This window comes from Chaetura pelagica, unplaced genomic scaffold (assembly GCF_000747805.2).
Source record: "Chaetura pelagica isolate M959 unplaced genomic scaffold, ChaPel_1.0 scaffold48, whole genome shotgun sequence".
NCBI classification, from domain to species: domain Eukaryota; kingdom Metazoa; phylum Chordata; class Aves; order Apodiformes; family Apodidae; genus Chaetura; species Chaetura pelagica.
In genome coordinates, this window is record NW_009954241.1 from 3,154,499 (window position 1) to 3,168,094 (window position 13,596).

The following is a 13,596-nucleotide window of genomic DNA, read 5'->3' on the forward strand; positions in this document are numbered from 1 at the left end:
TGATGTCCAGAAAGTTGATAATTTGGTGGCAGTGGGATTTGATTCTTCTTTAATGCATGGTTGTGAAGAAATAATAGTAACACTCAATTTGGCAGAAATGCACTAGGGTGGGAAGATAAGCAGCTTGGTTAAATATGAGAAAGCTAAGAAACGGAGTTCAGTGTACACAGTAGGTGTTAATGTGCTGCAGAGCAACAGAGGAACAATGCTCTCAGAAATGCATGCCTATCTCCTGTGACTTCACCAGGTGTATTTGGGCAGAAATGGAGCAGTGAACTCTGGACAAAACATTTTGGAATATTCTGTACCCTGTTTATAGTCCTATGTATGGTAGTCTGATACCAATGTCTGTCTTGTGCTGATAGGACAACCCTCCCCAGAGAATGATAACACAATAAAAGACCTCCTGCCAGAGGATGCTGGGATTGATCACCAGACTGTCCACCAGCTCATTACTGTGCTAATGAAGTTCATGGCAAAGGATGAGAGCAGCGCTGAGTCGGACATCAGCAGCGCTAAAGCTTTCAACACGGTCAAGCGCCATCTCTATGTCCTGCTTGGTTATGATTAGCAGGAAGGATGCTTCATGATTGCACCACAAAAAATGCGTGTATCAACCTGCTTTAATGCCTTTATTGCTGGAATAGCACAAGTAGGTGAAGGTGCTTACTGCTTTTTGCAGCTATTACTCATTGCCTATTGTCTAAATGGTGGTAGCGCAGCCTTACCTGTAGCAGAATAATGGCCGAGTGTGGTAATCCTACTTAAACCTGCCCAACACCCTTTCAGTTGGTGGAAGAATTTGGAAACAAGGATGGCTGCTTGTTCTTTACTGTCAGAAGGCTCGTGTAGCCTAATCAAGTGCTTTCCGTTTTTCCTTTGCAGTTAAAAAGTAGTTAAGTAGAAGTATGCTAGTGCTCTAAACTTGCCTTACTTTTCTCATGTGTCATTTCCTCCATTCCATTCAGGAAGACCTGGGACACATATGCTCTTGCTTGTTTCCCTGCCTGAATAGTCTGTAAACTGACATTCTTCACATTGCAGGAAGCTCATTCTTCTTTCTTAGAGTACACCAGGACTTTCTGTTCTCCCTTTCTGAGGGAGTGGTGCCACCATGATGAACTTCTACCTATATTGCTATGATACATGACTGAGCACATCCTTGCCTTGTGCCTTCCTATTCCACTTTGTAAGGATCATAATTTTCTACCTCACAATGCTCTTCTCAATTCATTCTTACTGATAGAGCAGTTGGTATTGTGAGGCTGAAGAAATGTTTCACACTTGCAGAGTATTCTTATTTGCAACAAAGCATCATAATTGCTTCTACATTTTTTTCGTTATCACAGTCTCTCATAAAAGATTGTCTCAAGGGAGAGAGGGGGCTGTGGTTTCAGCCCCAGCTCTTAAAATGCCTGCTGTAACCTTCAACATTGCTCAAAGTTGTCCTGGCCTCTTCTGTATCTGCAATGCCTAGCAAGGTTTCCTGGTTTGTACTCTTTAATTAATGATTTTTCAAAGTAATTTTTAATGTAGATACTTGGGTAAACTTTCTATAAACTATAAACTTCTTCTTTCTATAAACTTTTATACTTTGACTTAGAGAGAAGTCAAGTATCTGTTTCAGCTGGCAAAATGTAAGGTGTTAATATAAACTGGGTAGCTGCAAACACATCTTGATCCATTGGGTTGGTGCACTGTTGCTGTGTGGTGTTAATAATCTTTCACTTGTTCAGTTTTAAGCTGAAGCATGTAAAAAGAGATTCAGACCTGTTGTATTTTTATCCATGTAACAGACATGAAAACCTTATATTTGGGGAAGATTTTTTTCTTAATTGTAGGTCTGTGTTGTTAATCTCCTTTGCTGCAAGACAAAGGCTCTTTGCAGTCCACAGTTGCATTTACAGAGTGAAAACTCAGTATGGAACTCTTCAGAGATCTATTTCAACTACACTCCCTCCACTCGTCATAAATAACTTGCTTTCCCCAGTCAGTTCTACAGAGATTGGATTGGGCTGGCTTGCTGGTTTGTTGATTTTGATTCCAAGCTTGCTTGGATCAACAAAAATAAAATAAAATAAAATACATTTTAATATTTTACATAATAGAATCCGAAGATTTGTAATTCTTGAAAGCAGAAGATGCCTTTTTCTCTCCCTAGCAGCAGAAGTGGCCAAGTTTTGGTGTTTGCGGTCAGGGCAGTGTTGCCCCGCATGGTGGCAATGTTGTACAAGCCTTTCTGAGCGGGGAGGTCGGCGGTGCCGGGCTCTGCTCAGCTCCCAGGCTGAACTCTGTTCAGCATCTGCAACATTATTTATTCCAGATCTTCCTGTGACAACTTAAAAATAGGTCTGCTCTGCTTAAGACATGTCTGCATTACTGTATATGCTGTGTTAATGCAGGGCTCTGTCTTCCTTGTATGGATGAGTTTTTCCTAACCATACTGCATAACTATAGAACACCCTAACAGATGCAGGGAGGGACCATATTTGGTAATTACATATAATCTGTTTGATAGGCTAACCCTACATGGATAGACATGGGCTTCATCTATTTAGCTCTATGCATGCAGCACAGAAATTAGAGACAGCTGCACATTAAAGAATTTTACAGGGAAAATCTTCTGGTAAGCTTGTTCAGTGGGGAACTTCAGGTATGAGTTCTGTGTTTGTAAATTAGGCTCATCCCATTGTTCTAATTAAAAAAACAAATAACAAAAAAAGCAAACCTGGAGGAGATGGATGATGTGGATTAAACTGATGTTTGTGTCTGTTTAAATGGACAGGGCTCCTGATAAAGGACACTCAGTCTCCACTGAAACTGTAGGGACATGTTAGAACTTGGGAAATCTGCTGGGGTTTCTTGGCCTGCTTTATACCTTCTTGGGTGTCAACCAGTATAGGTCAGTGTCAGAGACAAGAGCTTTGTGGAGCCTTGTTATGATCTAGTGTACCCGCTGATTTCAGGACATTTGGCTTTAAATAAAAATAACTAATGTTGCAAGATTGTTGAGATGATAATGAAAAACAACAATGAAGTTTCAATTGAAAACACAGGGTAGTGGGTTTGTGTCAGGGATCATTCATCAAGATTCAGATGTCTAAGACAAGCATCAAATAGCATGATGCTCTTCAGAGGTCCTAAAGGAGGGAAGGCTTATGACTAGCAGCAATAACAGAAACCTGTCTACAGCAACACCAACACTGACAATGTGCATTTTATTTAGAGCCAGATAATTTTATTAGCTTTTTTCTTGGATCCTTTAGGATCTCCATGCTTAGACATTCTGCATAACATTGGAGACACTCTTACCTTTGCCATAGTGAAGAGATTCTTGTCTCATTACCTGATTCCAGAACATGGGGCTTAAAAAAACCCAACAGCAAATGTTCCAAGCCTGATGAGAAAATTATGTATACTGGCAATGCAGTGTTAATACAAAAACCACAAGTAACCGAAGTATACAACCCTCACTCCCAAGCCCCACAATTGCATCCTATCAGTTAACCATGGGATATACCTAAGATGGTTTTGCTTGTTGAAGCATGATCAGCCTGTGCTATGATACAAGGTTGTCCCAGCATAACAGATTTTATGAACTTGTCAATGTATGTTAAAATTTAAACTGCGTGGGATGAATGGCTTTCAGAATGCATCATCTTCTGTTTCGTTTTACCCGTCTAGCTAAAATGAGAACATGGCAAGCTGGCAGAAAGTTTCTAACTGATAGTGAGACTTCCTTAAATGCGTCTGTTTCTTTTCAGTTAACTAATACTTCAGCTGTCTTATTTACTTTGCTTTTCAACATCAGTGGATTTGATTTTGCTGAGCTAACTCCTATGCTAATATTCTCTTCAGGTGATGGACTATAACATCAACCTAGGAAAACACCTTCTTCCCTTGGTGGTGCAGGTATTGAAATATTGCACTTGTCCTCAGCTAAGGCATTATTTTCAGCAGCCTCCTCGCTGCTCCCTCTGGTCCCTCAAACCTCACATTCGGCAGATATGGTTAAAGGCTTTGCTTGTCATTCTCTATAAGGTGAGTGGTCTTAAAAATATGCTGAACACATTAAAACTTACACTTCAATTTGAAATTTTTTACAAGGAACACCTAATAGTACTGCAAATAAAAGGAGCTGTAAAGAACACTTTTCCTTGATTTGCTTACTCACTGCATTTAATTTCAGTGTCTGGAGTTGTTAGGCTTTCACCTGTGCTAGTGACCTATTACTTCTGCTGTCTATATTGTCTTTCACATGGTTACCTGAGAAAGAAAAATATTAATTTGAAAATAGGAACATGCTACTTAAATTTCCAATTAAGAGTATTTCAAGTAAAGTAGAATTAGTTCTGTTGGGTTTTTTTAAAATAATAACTTGAAATGGAGGAGTTGTCTTAACAGCATATATTCTTTCATTGAATGATACTTTTTAGGTGGTGTTAAAACGTAATATGCTTATGCACTAAACGGAGCTGTGAATAGTTTTGATATGCTTAACACATTTCTAGGGGGTCTGTAGGACATACAATCAGTGGAGATACTAGAAATGAATTATAATGGGCTGATTGAAGTAGGGTATTTGGAAAGTAGTTCTGATGAGGGACCTTTTTCATGTTATTAATAGTCGTTTTTTTCAAGTCAAGAAAACAATACATTAGATGTTACTAATAGGGATTTTTAATATTTTAAAAACAATTCTGTGTACAAAGCTGAAAACAGTCCTGCTTCTCATGGTGTAATTAGAAATGTAGGATCAAAGGAAGGCAAAGGGCATGCAGCTGACAATATTATTGTCATTTTTCTGTTTTGCTGATTAAGGTTTATCCAAGGAGAAAAGTTAGTTTTTAATCTGAAGTTTTTCTTTCACTGAACAGTACCCCTACAGAGACTGTGAAATCAGCAAGATTGTACTTCACCTAATCCACATCACAGTCAATACTCATACATGGGTAAACTTTCTATAAACTATAAACTTCTTCTTTCTATAAACTTTTTGACTTAGAGAGAAGTCAAGTATCTGTTTCAGCTGGCAAAATGTAAGGTGTTAATATAAACTGGGTAGCTGCAAACACATCTTGATCCATTGGGTTGGTGCACTGTTGCTGTGTGGTGTTAATAATCTTTCACTTGTTCAGTTTTAAGCTGAAGCATGTAAAAAGAGATTCAGACCTGTTGTATTTTTATCCATGTAACAGACATGAAAACCTTATATTTGGGGAAGATTTTTTTCTTAATTGTAGGTCTGTGTTGTTAATCTCCTTTGCTGCAAGACAAAGGCTCTTTGCAGTCCACAGTTGCATTTACAGAGTGAAAACTCAGTATGGAACTCTTCAGAGATCTATTTCAACTACACTCCCTCCACTCGTCATAAATAACTTGCTTTCCCCAGTCAGTTCTACAGAGATTGGATTGGGCTGGCTTGCTGGTTTGTTGATTTTGATTCCAAGCTTGCTTGGATCAACAAAAATAAAATAAAATAAAATACATTTTAATATTTTACATAATAGAATCCGAAGATTTGTAATTCTTGAAAGCAGAAGATGCCTTTTTCTCTCCCTAGCAGCAGAAGTGGCCAAGTTTTGGTGTTTGCGGTCAGGGCAGTGTTGCCCCGCATGGTGGCAATGTTGTACAAGCCTTTCTGAGCGGGGAGGTCGGCGGTGCCGGGCTCTGCTCAGCTCCCAGGCTGAACTCTGTTCAGCATCTGCAACATTATTTATTCCAGATCTTCCTGTGACAACTTAAAAATAGGTCTGCTCTGCTTAAGACATGTCTGCATTACTGTATATGCTGTGTTAATGCAGGGCTCTGTCTTCCTTGTATGGATGAGTTTTTCCTAACCATACTGCATAACTATAGAACACCCTAACAGATGCAGGGAGGGACCATATTTGGTAATTACATATAATCTGTTTGATAGGCTAACCCTACATGGATAGACATGGGCTTCATCTATTTAGCTCTATGCATGCAGCACAGAAATTAGAGACAGCTGCACATTAAAGAATTTTACAGGGAAAATCTTCTGGTAAGCTTGTTCAGTGGGGAACTTCAGGTATGAGTTCTGTGTTTGTAAATTAGGCTCATCCCATTGTTCTAATTAAAAAAACAAATAACAAAAAAAGCAAACCTGGAGGAGATGGATGATGTGGATTAAACTGATGTTTGTGTCTGTTTAAATGGACAGGGCTCCTGATAAAGGACACTCAGTCTCCACTGAAACTGTAGGGACATGTTAGAACTTGGGAAATCTGCTGGGGTTTCTTGGCCTGCTTTATACCTTCTTGGGTGTCAACCAGTATAGGTCAGTGTCAGAGACAAGAGCTTTGTGGAGCCTTGTTATGATCTAGTGTACCCGCTGATTTCAGGACATTTGGCTTTAAATAAAAATAACTAATGTTGCAAGATTGTTGAGATGATAATGAAAAACAACAATGAAGTTTCAATTGAAAACACAGGGTAGTGGGTTTGTGTCAGGGATCATTCATCAAGATTCAGATGTCTAAGACAAGCATCAAATAGCATGATGCTCTTCAGAGGTCCTAAAGGAGGGAAGGCTTATGACTAGCAGCAATAACAGAAACCTGTCTACAGCAACACCAACACTGACAATGTGCATTTTATTTAGAGCCAGATAATTTTATTAGCTTTTTTCTTGGATCCTTTAGGATCTCCATGCTTAGACATTCTGCATAACATTGGAGACACTCTTACCTTTGCCATAGTGAAGAGATTCTTGTCTCATTACCTGATTCCAGAACATGGGGCTTAAAAAAACCCAACAGCAAATGTTCCAAGCCTGATGAGAAAATTATGTAAACTGGCAATGCAGTGTTAATACAAAAACCACAAGTAACCGAAGTATACAACCCTCACTCCCAAGCCCCACAATTGCATCCTATCAGTTAACCATGGGATATACCTAAGATGGTTTTGCTTGTTGAAGCATGATCAGCCTGTGCTATGATACAAGGTTGTCCCAGCATAACAGATTTTATGAACTTGTCAATGTATGTTAAAATTTAAACTGCGTGGGATGAATGGCTTTCAGAATGCATCATCTTCTGTTTCGTTTTACCCGTCTAGCTAAAATGAGAACATGGCAAGCTGGCAGAAAGTTTCTAACTGATAGTGAGACTTCCTTAAATGCGTCTGTTTCTTTTCAGTTAACTAATACTTCAGCTGTCTTATTTACTTTGCTTTTCAACATCAGTGGATTTGATTTTGCTGAGCTAACTCCTATGCTAATATTCTCTTCAGGTGATGGACTATAACATCAACCTAGGAAAACACCTTCTTCCCTTGGTGGTGCAGGTATTGAAATATTGCACTTGTCCTCAGCTAAGGCATTATTTTCAGCAGCCTCCTCGCTGCTCCCTCTGGTCCCTCAAACCTCACATTCGGCAGATATGGTTAAAGGCTTTGCTTGTCATTCTCTATAAGGTGAGTGGTCTTAAAAATATGCTGAACACATTAAAACTTACACTTCAATTTGAAATTTTTTACAAGGAACACCTAATAGTACTGCAAATAAAAGGAGCTGTAAAGAACACTTTTCCTTGATTTGCTTACTCACTGCATTTAATTTCAGTGTCTGGAGTTGTTAGGCTTTCACCTGTGCTAGTGACCTATTACTTCTGCTGTCTATATTGTCTTTCACATGGTTACCTGAGAAAGAAAAATATTAATTTGAAAATAGGAACATGCTACTTAAATTTCCAATTAAGAGTATTTCAAGTAAAGTAGAATTAGTTCTGTTGGGTTTTTTTAAAATAATAACTTGAAATGGAGGAGTTGTCTTAACAGCATATATTCTTTCATTGAATGATACTTTTTAGGTGGTGTTAAAACGTAATATGCTTATGCACTAAACGGAGCTGTGAATAGTTTTGATATGCTTAACACATTTCTAGGGGGTCTGTAGGACATACAATCAGTGGAGATACTAGAAATGAATTATAATGGGCTGATTGAAGTAGGGTATTTGGAAAGTAGTTCTGATGAGGGACCTTTTTCATGTTATTAATAGTCGTTTTTTTCAAGTCAAGAAAACAATACATTAGATGTTACTAATAGGGATTTTTAATATTTTAAAAACAATTCTGTGTACAAAGCTGAAAACAGTCCTGCTTCTCATGGTGTAATTAGAAATGTAGGATCAAAGGAAGGCAAAGGGCATGCAGCTGACAATATTATTGTCATTTTTCTGTTTTGCTGATTAAGGTTTATCCAAGGAGAAAAGTTAGTTTTTAATCTGAAGTTTTTCTTTCACTGAACAGTACCCCTACAGAGACTGTGAAATCAGCAAGATTGTACTTCACCTAATCCACATCACAGTCAATACTCTCAATGCTCAGTATCACAGCTGCAAGCCCCATGCAACTGCTGGTCCTTTGTACAGTGACAACAGTAACATAAGCCGATACAGTGAAAAGGAAAAAGGTACTTTTAATGCTTTCATTTATGTGATGCTCATTGATTTAATTAATAAATGTTGCAGATTTTGTAGAAAAAGGTAAATACGGTCTGAATTTTAGAACATAATACTCATAATTAAGTCCAAGAATTATGTCATGTATTTGACGAGCTACAGCCATCTCTAGTAAAAGAAACTCACAGTTTCTCTGGAGCCTAAGCATAGCACAGCAGTCTAACACACAGCAGTTTCTTGGTGGCAGTGTACCTTACACTTAGTACTTCAGTCACTATGCCTGGACAGTCCTTGGCCTTTTCTATGATGGTATTAACTGACTGTCCCAACATTCAAGGTGTGCAACCAGCCTGACACCACATTCTGATTATACTTTAAAAGATATTTGATGTTGAAAAGAAAAAAACTACCAATTCAGTCTACAGGTTGCTTTTCTCTGTAAAAGGAGCTGAAGTTCACTAGCCTAAATGCAGAGTATATGATGTGGACATCTGGAGGCAGAAGAGAATGGTTCAACCATTAGTGTCTGCATTGTACACTCTGTCCTTGCTATCTGTAGCAGAGGTTCCATGATGGTGTGAGCTGGTGGAAGGTTGGGGCTTGAAATAACATGGTGTCATTGAGTGTAGATCCTTACAATCTTGAAGTTACATGATAGTATTTATGATTGAAGTTTAACAGTTTCTTTTGCTGTTAATCTGTAGCTACCTTTCAGCTATTTTTCTTTCTAGTTGCTTATTTGTTATTTACGTCCTCCTTCTCAAACAGTCTTCCTAGTGTGTAACAAATCTATTTCAAGGAAGATGAGATGCACTCTTTTTGTTCATGTCAGTACCTTTTCCTCTTTTGCTGCTTGTTGCTCATTAAATGATTTCCAGAAGAGCAAAGGCACAAATTTTTGTTTATCTGGACATGCCATTACTCAGCTCTAGCAAATTAAAGCAACCTTAAAATGGGTGTAAATAACGTGTTGAATGTTCTCAGTCACTTGGACGTTTATATTGCCAGAGGAGGGCTAAGAATCTTCAGATAACTGTGGACTTACTATGAATTTGTTTTTACCTGAGTTAATGACAATTCATAATCACTTAATAATGCTGAGGTTAGTGATAATGCATTTATAGAATGCATTCTGTTTCTGGATTAATTCTGAGACATTTCTAAGACAAAGTGAGGTGCCTAAGTACCCAACTTGCTGTTCACAGTAAGTGCCAGGTCAGGTTTAGAAAACTCTCATGTTCCAATCCCATGTGCAACACTGATTCTCTGGGTGGCTTTGTGTATCACTTCATCATTGTTTCCCTGTGTTTAAAGTAAGTAGAGTCATATTTACTTGCTTTCTAAAGCTGTTGTGAGGGGCCTTTGACCATAAATGGGAAGATTTTACTCTGTAAATGCTGAGTTAATCATAGGGCTGATTCTCCTTCTTTGCTGAACTGCTGCAGAAAAAAAGAGGATGTAGAAAAGTTTTCTTTCACCTATAAGAAGCAGCCACTATAATTGCTTAGAGACATGGAAAATTGAAGCCTTTCCTACATTTTCTAAAGAGATTTAATTAGTCTCTGGTGAGGTAGTGTTTTTGCTGCTGTCATCCTCAAAGGTGGTGTTTAGATGATTGACAAATGAGAGTTTCATTGTTACCTGGATAGAATCCCTATCCTAAAGATGGATTTCCCCGCTATTAAGCCTTTTTCCTTATTTCTATGCCAAACTTTGTTGTGGAGATCATGGCAAGCCTACGGACTATTGTAGAGCTGATGATAAATCCCGTGAGAAGCATGTGTTGTCAAGGGGCAGAAGTTAGAAACATAGGACATGATGTTAAAAGTGATCTCCTGACTTAATAAACTCAGTCCCTGGAGAAGTTCTTGCTATCCACTTTGATTAATACATTTGGATTCAGCGTATCAATTAGGTATCTTATCCCTGATGCTTTTAGTTGGAATTTCTATAGCTTCATATGTAGTAGGAAATTCCCAGCAATTTCAAAGCTAAAGATATTCATGTCCAGTTTAAGTTTTCAGTTTTTTGTCCATTCTAACTCTTTGGCTTACTGGCCTTTTCACTCCTAAACACCAAATGCATTTCCTCTCCATGTTTGCCTACTAAAATAAGCAAGGCAAACTTTTGGGTTTCTTCTCTTGAGTGCTCTGTTTTCTTTATCTTCCCCATGGTGTTTCTTATCTCCTTGGAGATGAATCACTAGACACGATAGATATGGACTTTTCCTTTTAAAATTTATTTTCCTACAGCCATTTCATGCAGGTGATGTGTTGTTTTTAAATATATAAATAGATTTGGATCTTTCTCTCTGCCGTTTTTAAACAGCAGGTCTCAAATTAGAGCACAATATTTACTATTACTACTTAGATCAATAGTTTCATAATTCATACTCTTAGGTCTTATTCTATTGTTATTATCAGCTTCCCAAGATCATAGTTTTCTTGCTTTTACACTTTCCTATTTTGCTGATTTATTGCTGACCTTGCTGTTTTTGTATTAATTTTGATCTTCTGCAGTTTACCATTTGTCACTGAGCACTATAGAAGTTATTTACTCAAGTCGGTGTTCAGATCTATTTCTTCCATCTAAATAATCAATATTAGTAGAAAAGGTATTTAAATAATCTATAGTAGTAGAAAAGACCAGCTTGGAATGGTGAAAGCTTTGATATACTTCTGTTGCATTGTAAATTTTTCATTTATCTCTCTCCTTTCTGACCTTAACTCAAGATGTAACAAGAATGGGAAAGTTATACCTGGGATTTTCCAACTCAAGTTTAATTGAAACTAGCTGAGGTTTTATTATGTAGACAGCTTTTCATTCAATGAATTGCACTCTCTTAAGAGTAATAAAGTTTTTCTTTCTCCAGCAGAAGAAGACAGTGTTTTTGATGAATCTGATATTCATGATACACCAACTGGACCTTGCAATAAAGAATCTCAAACTTTCTTTGCAAGATTGAAAAGAATTGGTGGCAGCAAAATGGTGAAATATCAACCAGTTGAGATGAATGCTCAGAGAAGTATGAATTGTTTTGTTGGTATAAACTCATGCAGTTGTGTTTGTTGATTTTTTTAATACAAATACCCTGTTCTACTTTTGAGAGCAGGTACTCCTAATTTTCCTGAATGAAGTCTCTTACAGGGATATCAAAGTCAACACTCCAAAATAAAAACATCTAAAATCAGCAGGTTATTTTCCTGAAACTTGAAGCTCTTTCAATGTAAAAATATTCAAGAGGATTCATTGCAATTTTCTTTCATCTTTGGGCTGAAGATTTTAACTCAAATTTGTTTTCCCAAAAATTTTTTTAATGAGGTGGGACTCAAGGGTTAGCAAAATTGTTGTTGCTGCTGCAAATAATATGGTTTTCCATTGGTAAAAAGGGTCTTCTGGTGGTTTCAAACAATAGGAAGGATTTTTCTGAAATAAATACCCTAAAAAATGTTGAAGAGAATGCCACTGCTGCCCACCTGTCTTTTTTGCTTTCACGTGTTTGCATGGGGGGTGATGATTCTAACTAGAGCAAACAACTTTAACTTTTCTCACTGCTTTTTTTTTTTTTTTTTTGCATGGTGATTCTTATGTGGAGAATTTTGAAATATGGGGTTAATAATGAAGAAGAATATTCTGTTTTACCTGAAAATAAGTATTCCATAATAACAACAGTGATAATATTTTAAAATGTTTTCAATGAATGTGTTCACGTAGCAAAATACCAATGCAGTGGTAGTACCAGCAAGTATAGCTGTTCTCACTTTACTCCTCCCTAGGACGAGGAGGTGTGACTTTGTGATGTTGCTAGACTCTGCTGGTGTCTAGGATCACTGGGGGGGGGAATTTTCTGAACATTTGTATGATCTGGAGCTTGTGCTGCCACATCCTCACTGCTATTTCTACCCATGCTTCTTGAATTAGAAGCATCCATTTTAAGCCCACATTGCTGCAGTAAATAACATGTAGCTTTACTCTAATATATTTTGATGTCCAAATGATGTCCACAATGCTATAGTCCAGAATTATTCTGAAACCTCTTCTGAGTGGTCTGTGTAGCTCATTTCTTTGTCTCTCATGCCTAATGCAGCCATCCCATGTCTGTAGAAATCACTTGTCTGTGCCATCTTCTTTTCAGTGCACAAAGTTAAGCAATTTATCTTTTGGGTACATCTGTCCAGAATTAGTAGATTTTGGATACAATTTAGATAAACCCTGAAACCCAAACACTAGATTTTTTGGTTGCTGTTGCTAGTTGTAAAAATCTATGTAATGTGGCCCTTTGGTTAAAACAAAATCTAGACAAATTTGACTAATACTAGGTTTGTGTTTGAAATGTAAGTCACATTGAATTGTGAGATGCAGATGAAGATACCTGCCAGAAGTCTCCAACTGAGGTAGTATTAGCTCTTTCTGTTTTAATCAGGTGACATAGAGCTGGCTGAATATAGAGAGACGGGGGCCTTACAAGACAGTATCCTACGCTGTGTGAGAGAAGAAAGCATTCAGAAAAAAAAACTGCGCTCTCTAAAACAAAAATCTCTTGATATAGGGAATGCAGACTCCCTGTTGTTTTCATTAGATGAACATCGCAGGAAGTCCTGCATAGACCGGTGTGACTTAGAAAAACCACCTGTCCCTGCTGCTTACACCATACACAGGCAGAGTGATTACGGACGGTCTCGGCAGAATTCTTCTACTAAAGCTGAAAATACAGAACCGCAAGAAAATCTTCCTCGTACCAAGAGTTTCCAGGAAACAAGAAGACCTGTCATACCAGAAGTTAGGTTAAACTGCATGGAAACCTATGAAGTGAAAGTGGACTCTCCAGTTAAACCGGCTGATCCCAAGGAAGATTTAGATCTGATAGATTTGTCCTCTGAATCAACATCAGGTCCTGAAAAGCATTCAGTACTCTCCACTTCAGACAGTGACTCATTAGTCTTTGAACCTCTTCCTCCCCTTAGAATAGTGGAGAGTGATGAAGAGGAAGAAACAACAAACCAGCTGAATGACAAGGTCTCTGGCACAACTGCTGTGTCATCTCCCTCAACTCCTGTCAATGTCTCTGCACTCAGTCTCAGCACAACTCCTCTGGTCCAGTTCAGCATTGAAGATTGCTCCAAAGACTTTAGTTCTAAGGATACAAAGAATGATGCTTCAGCAGG

The 13,596-nt window shown here is 38.0% G+C and overlaps 1 protein-coding gene across 1 annotated transcript in view; it reads left to right on the forward strand.

Moving 5' to 3' along the window:
• Positions 1 to 13,596, forward strand: part of UNC79 (unc-79 homolog (C. elegans)) — a 94,233-nt gene that overhangs the window by 33,582 nt on the left and 47,055 nt on the right. The window contains 4 exon segments of the mRNA XM_010003727.1: positions 366 to 652; positions 3,859 to 4,041; positions 8,280 to 8,442; positions 12,855 to 13,596. Of these exon segments, the coding sequence (XP_010002029.1) occupies positions 366 to 652; positions 3,859 to 4,041; positions 8,280 to 8,442; positions 12,855 to 13,596 (1,375 nt within the window).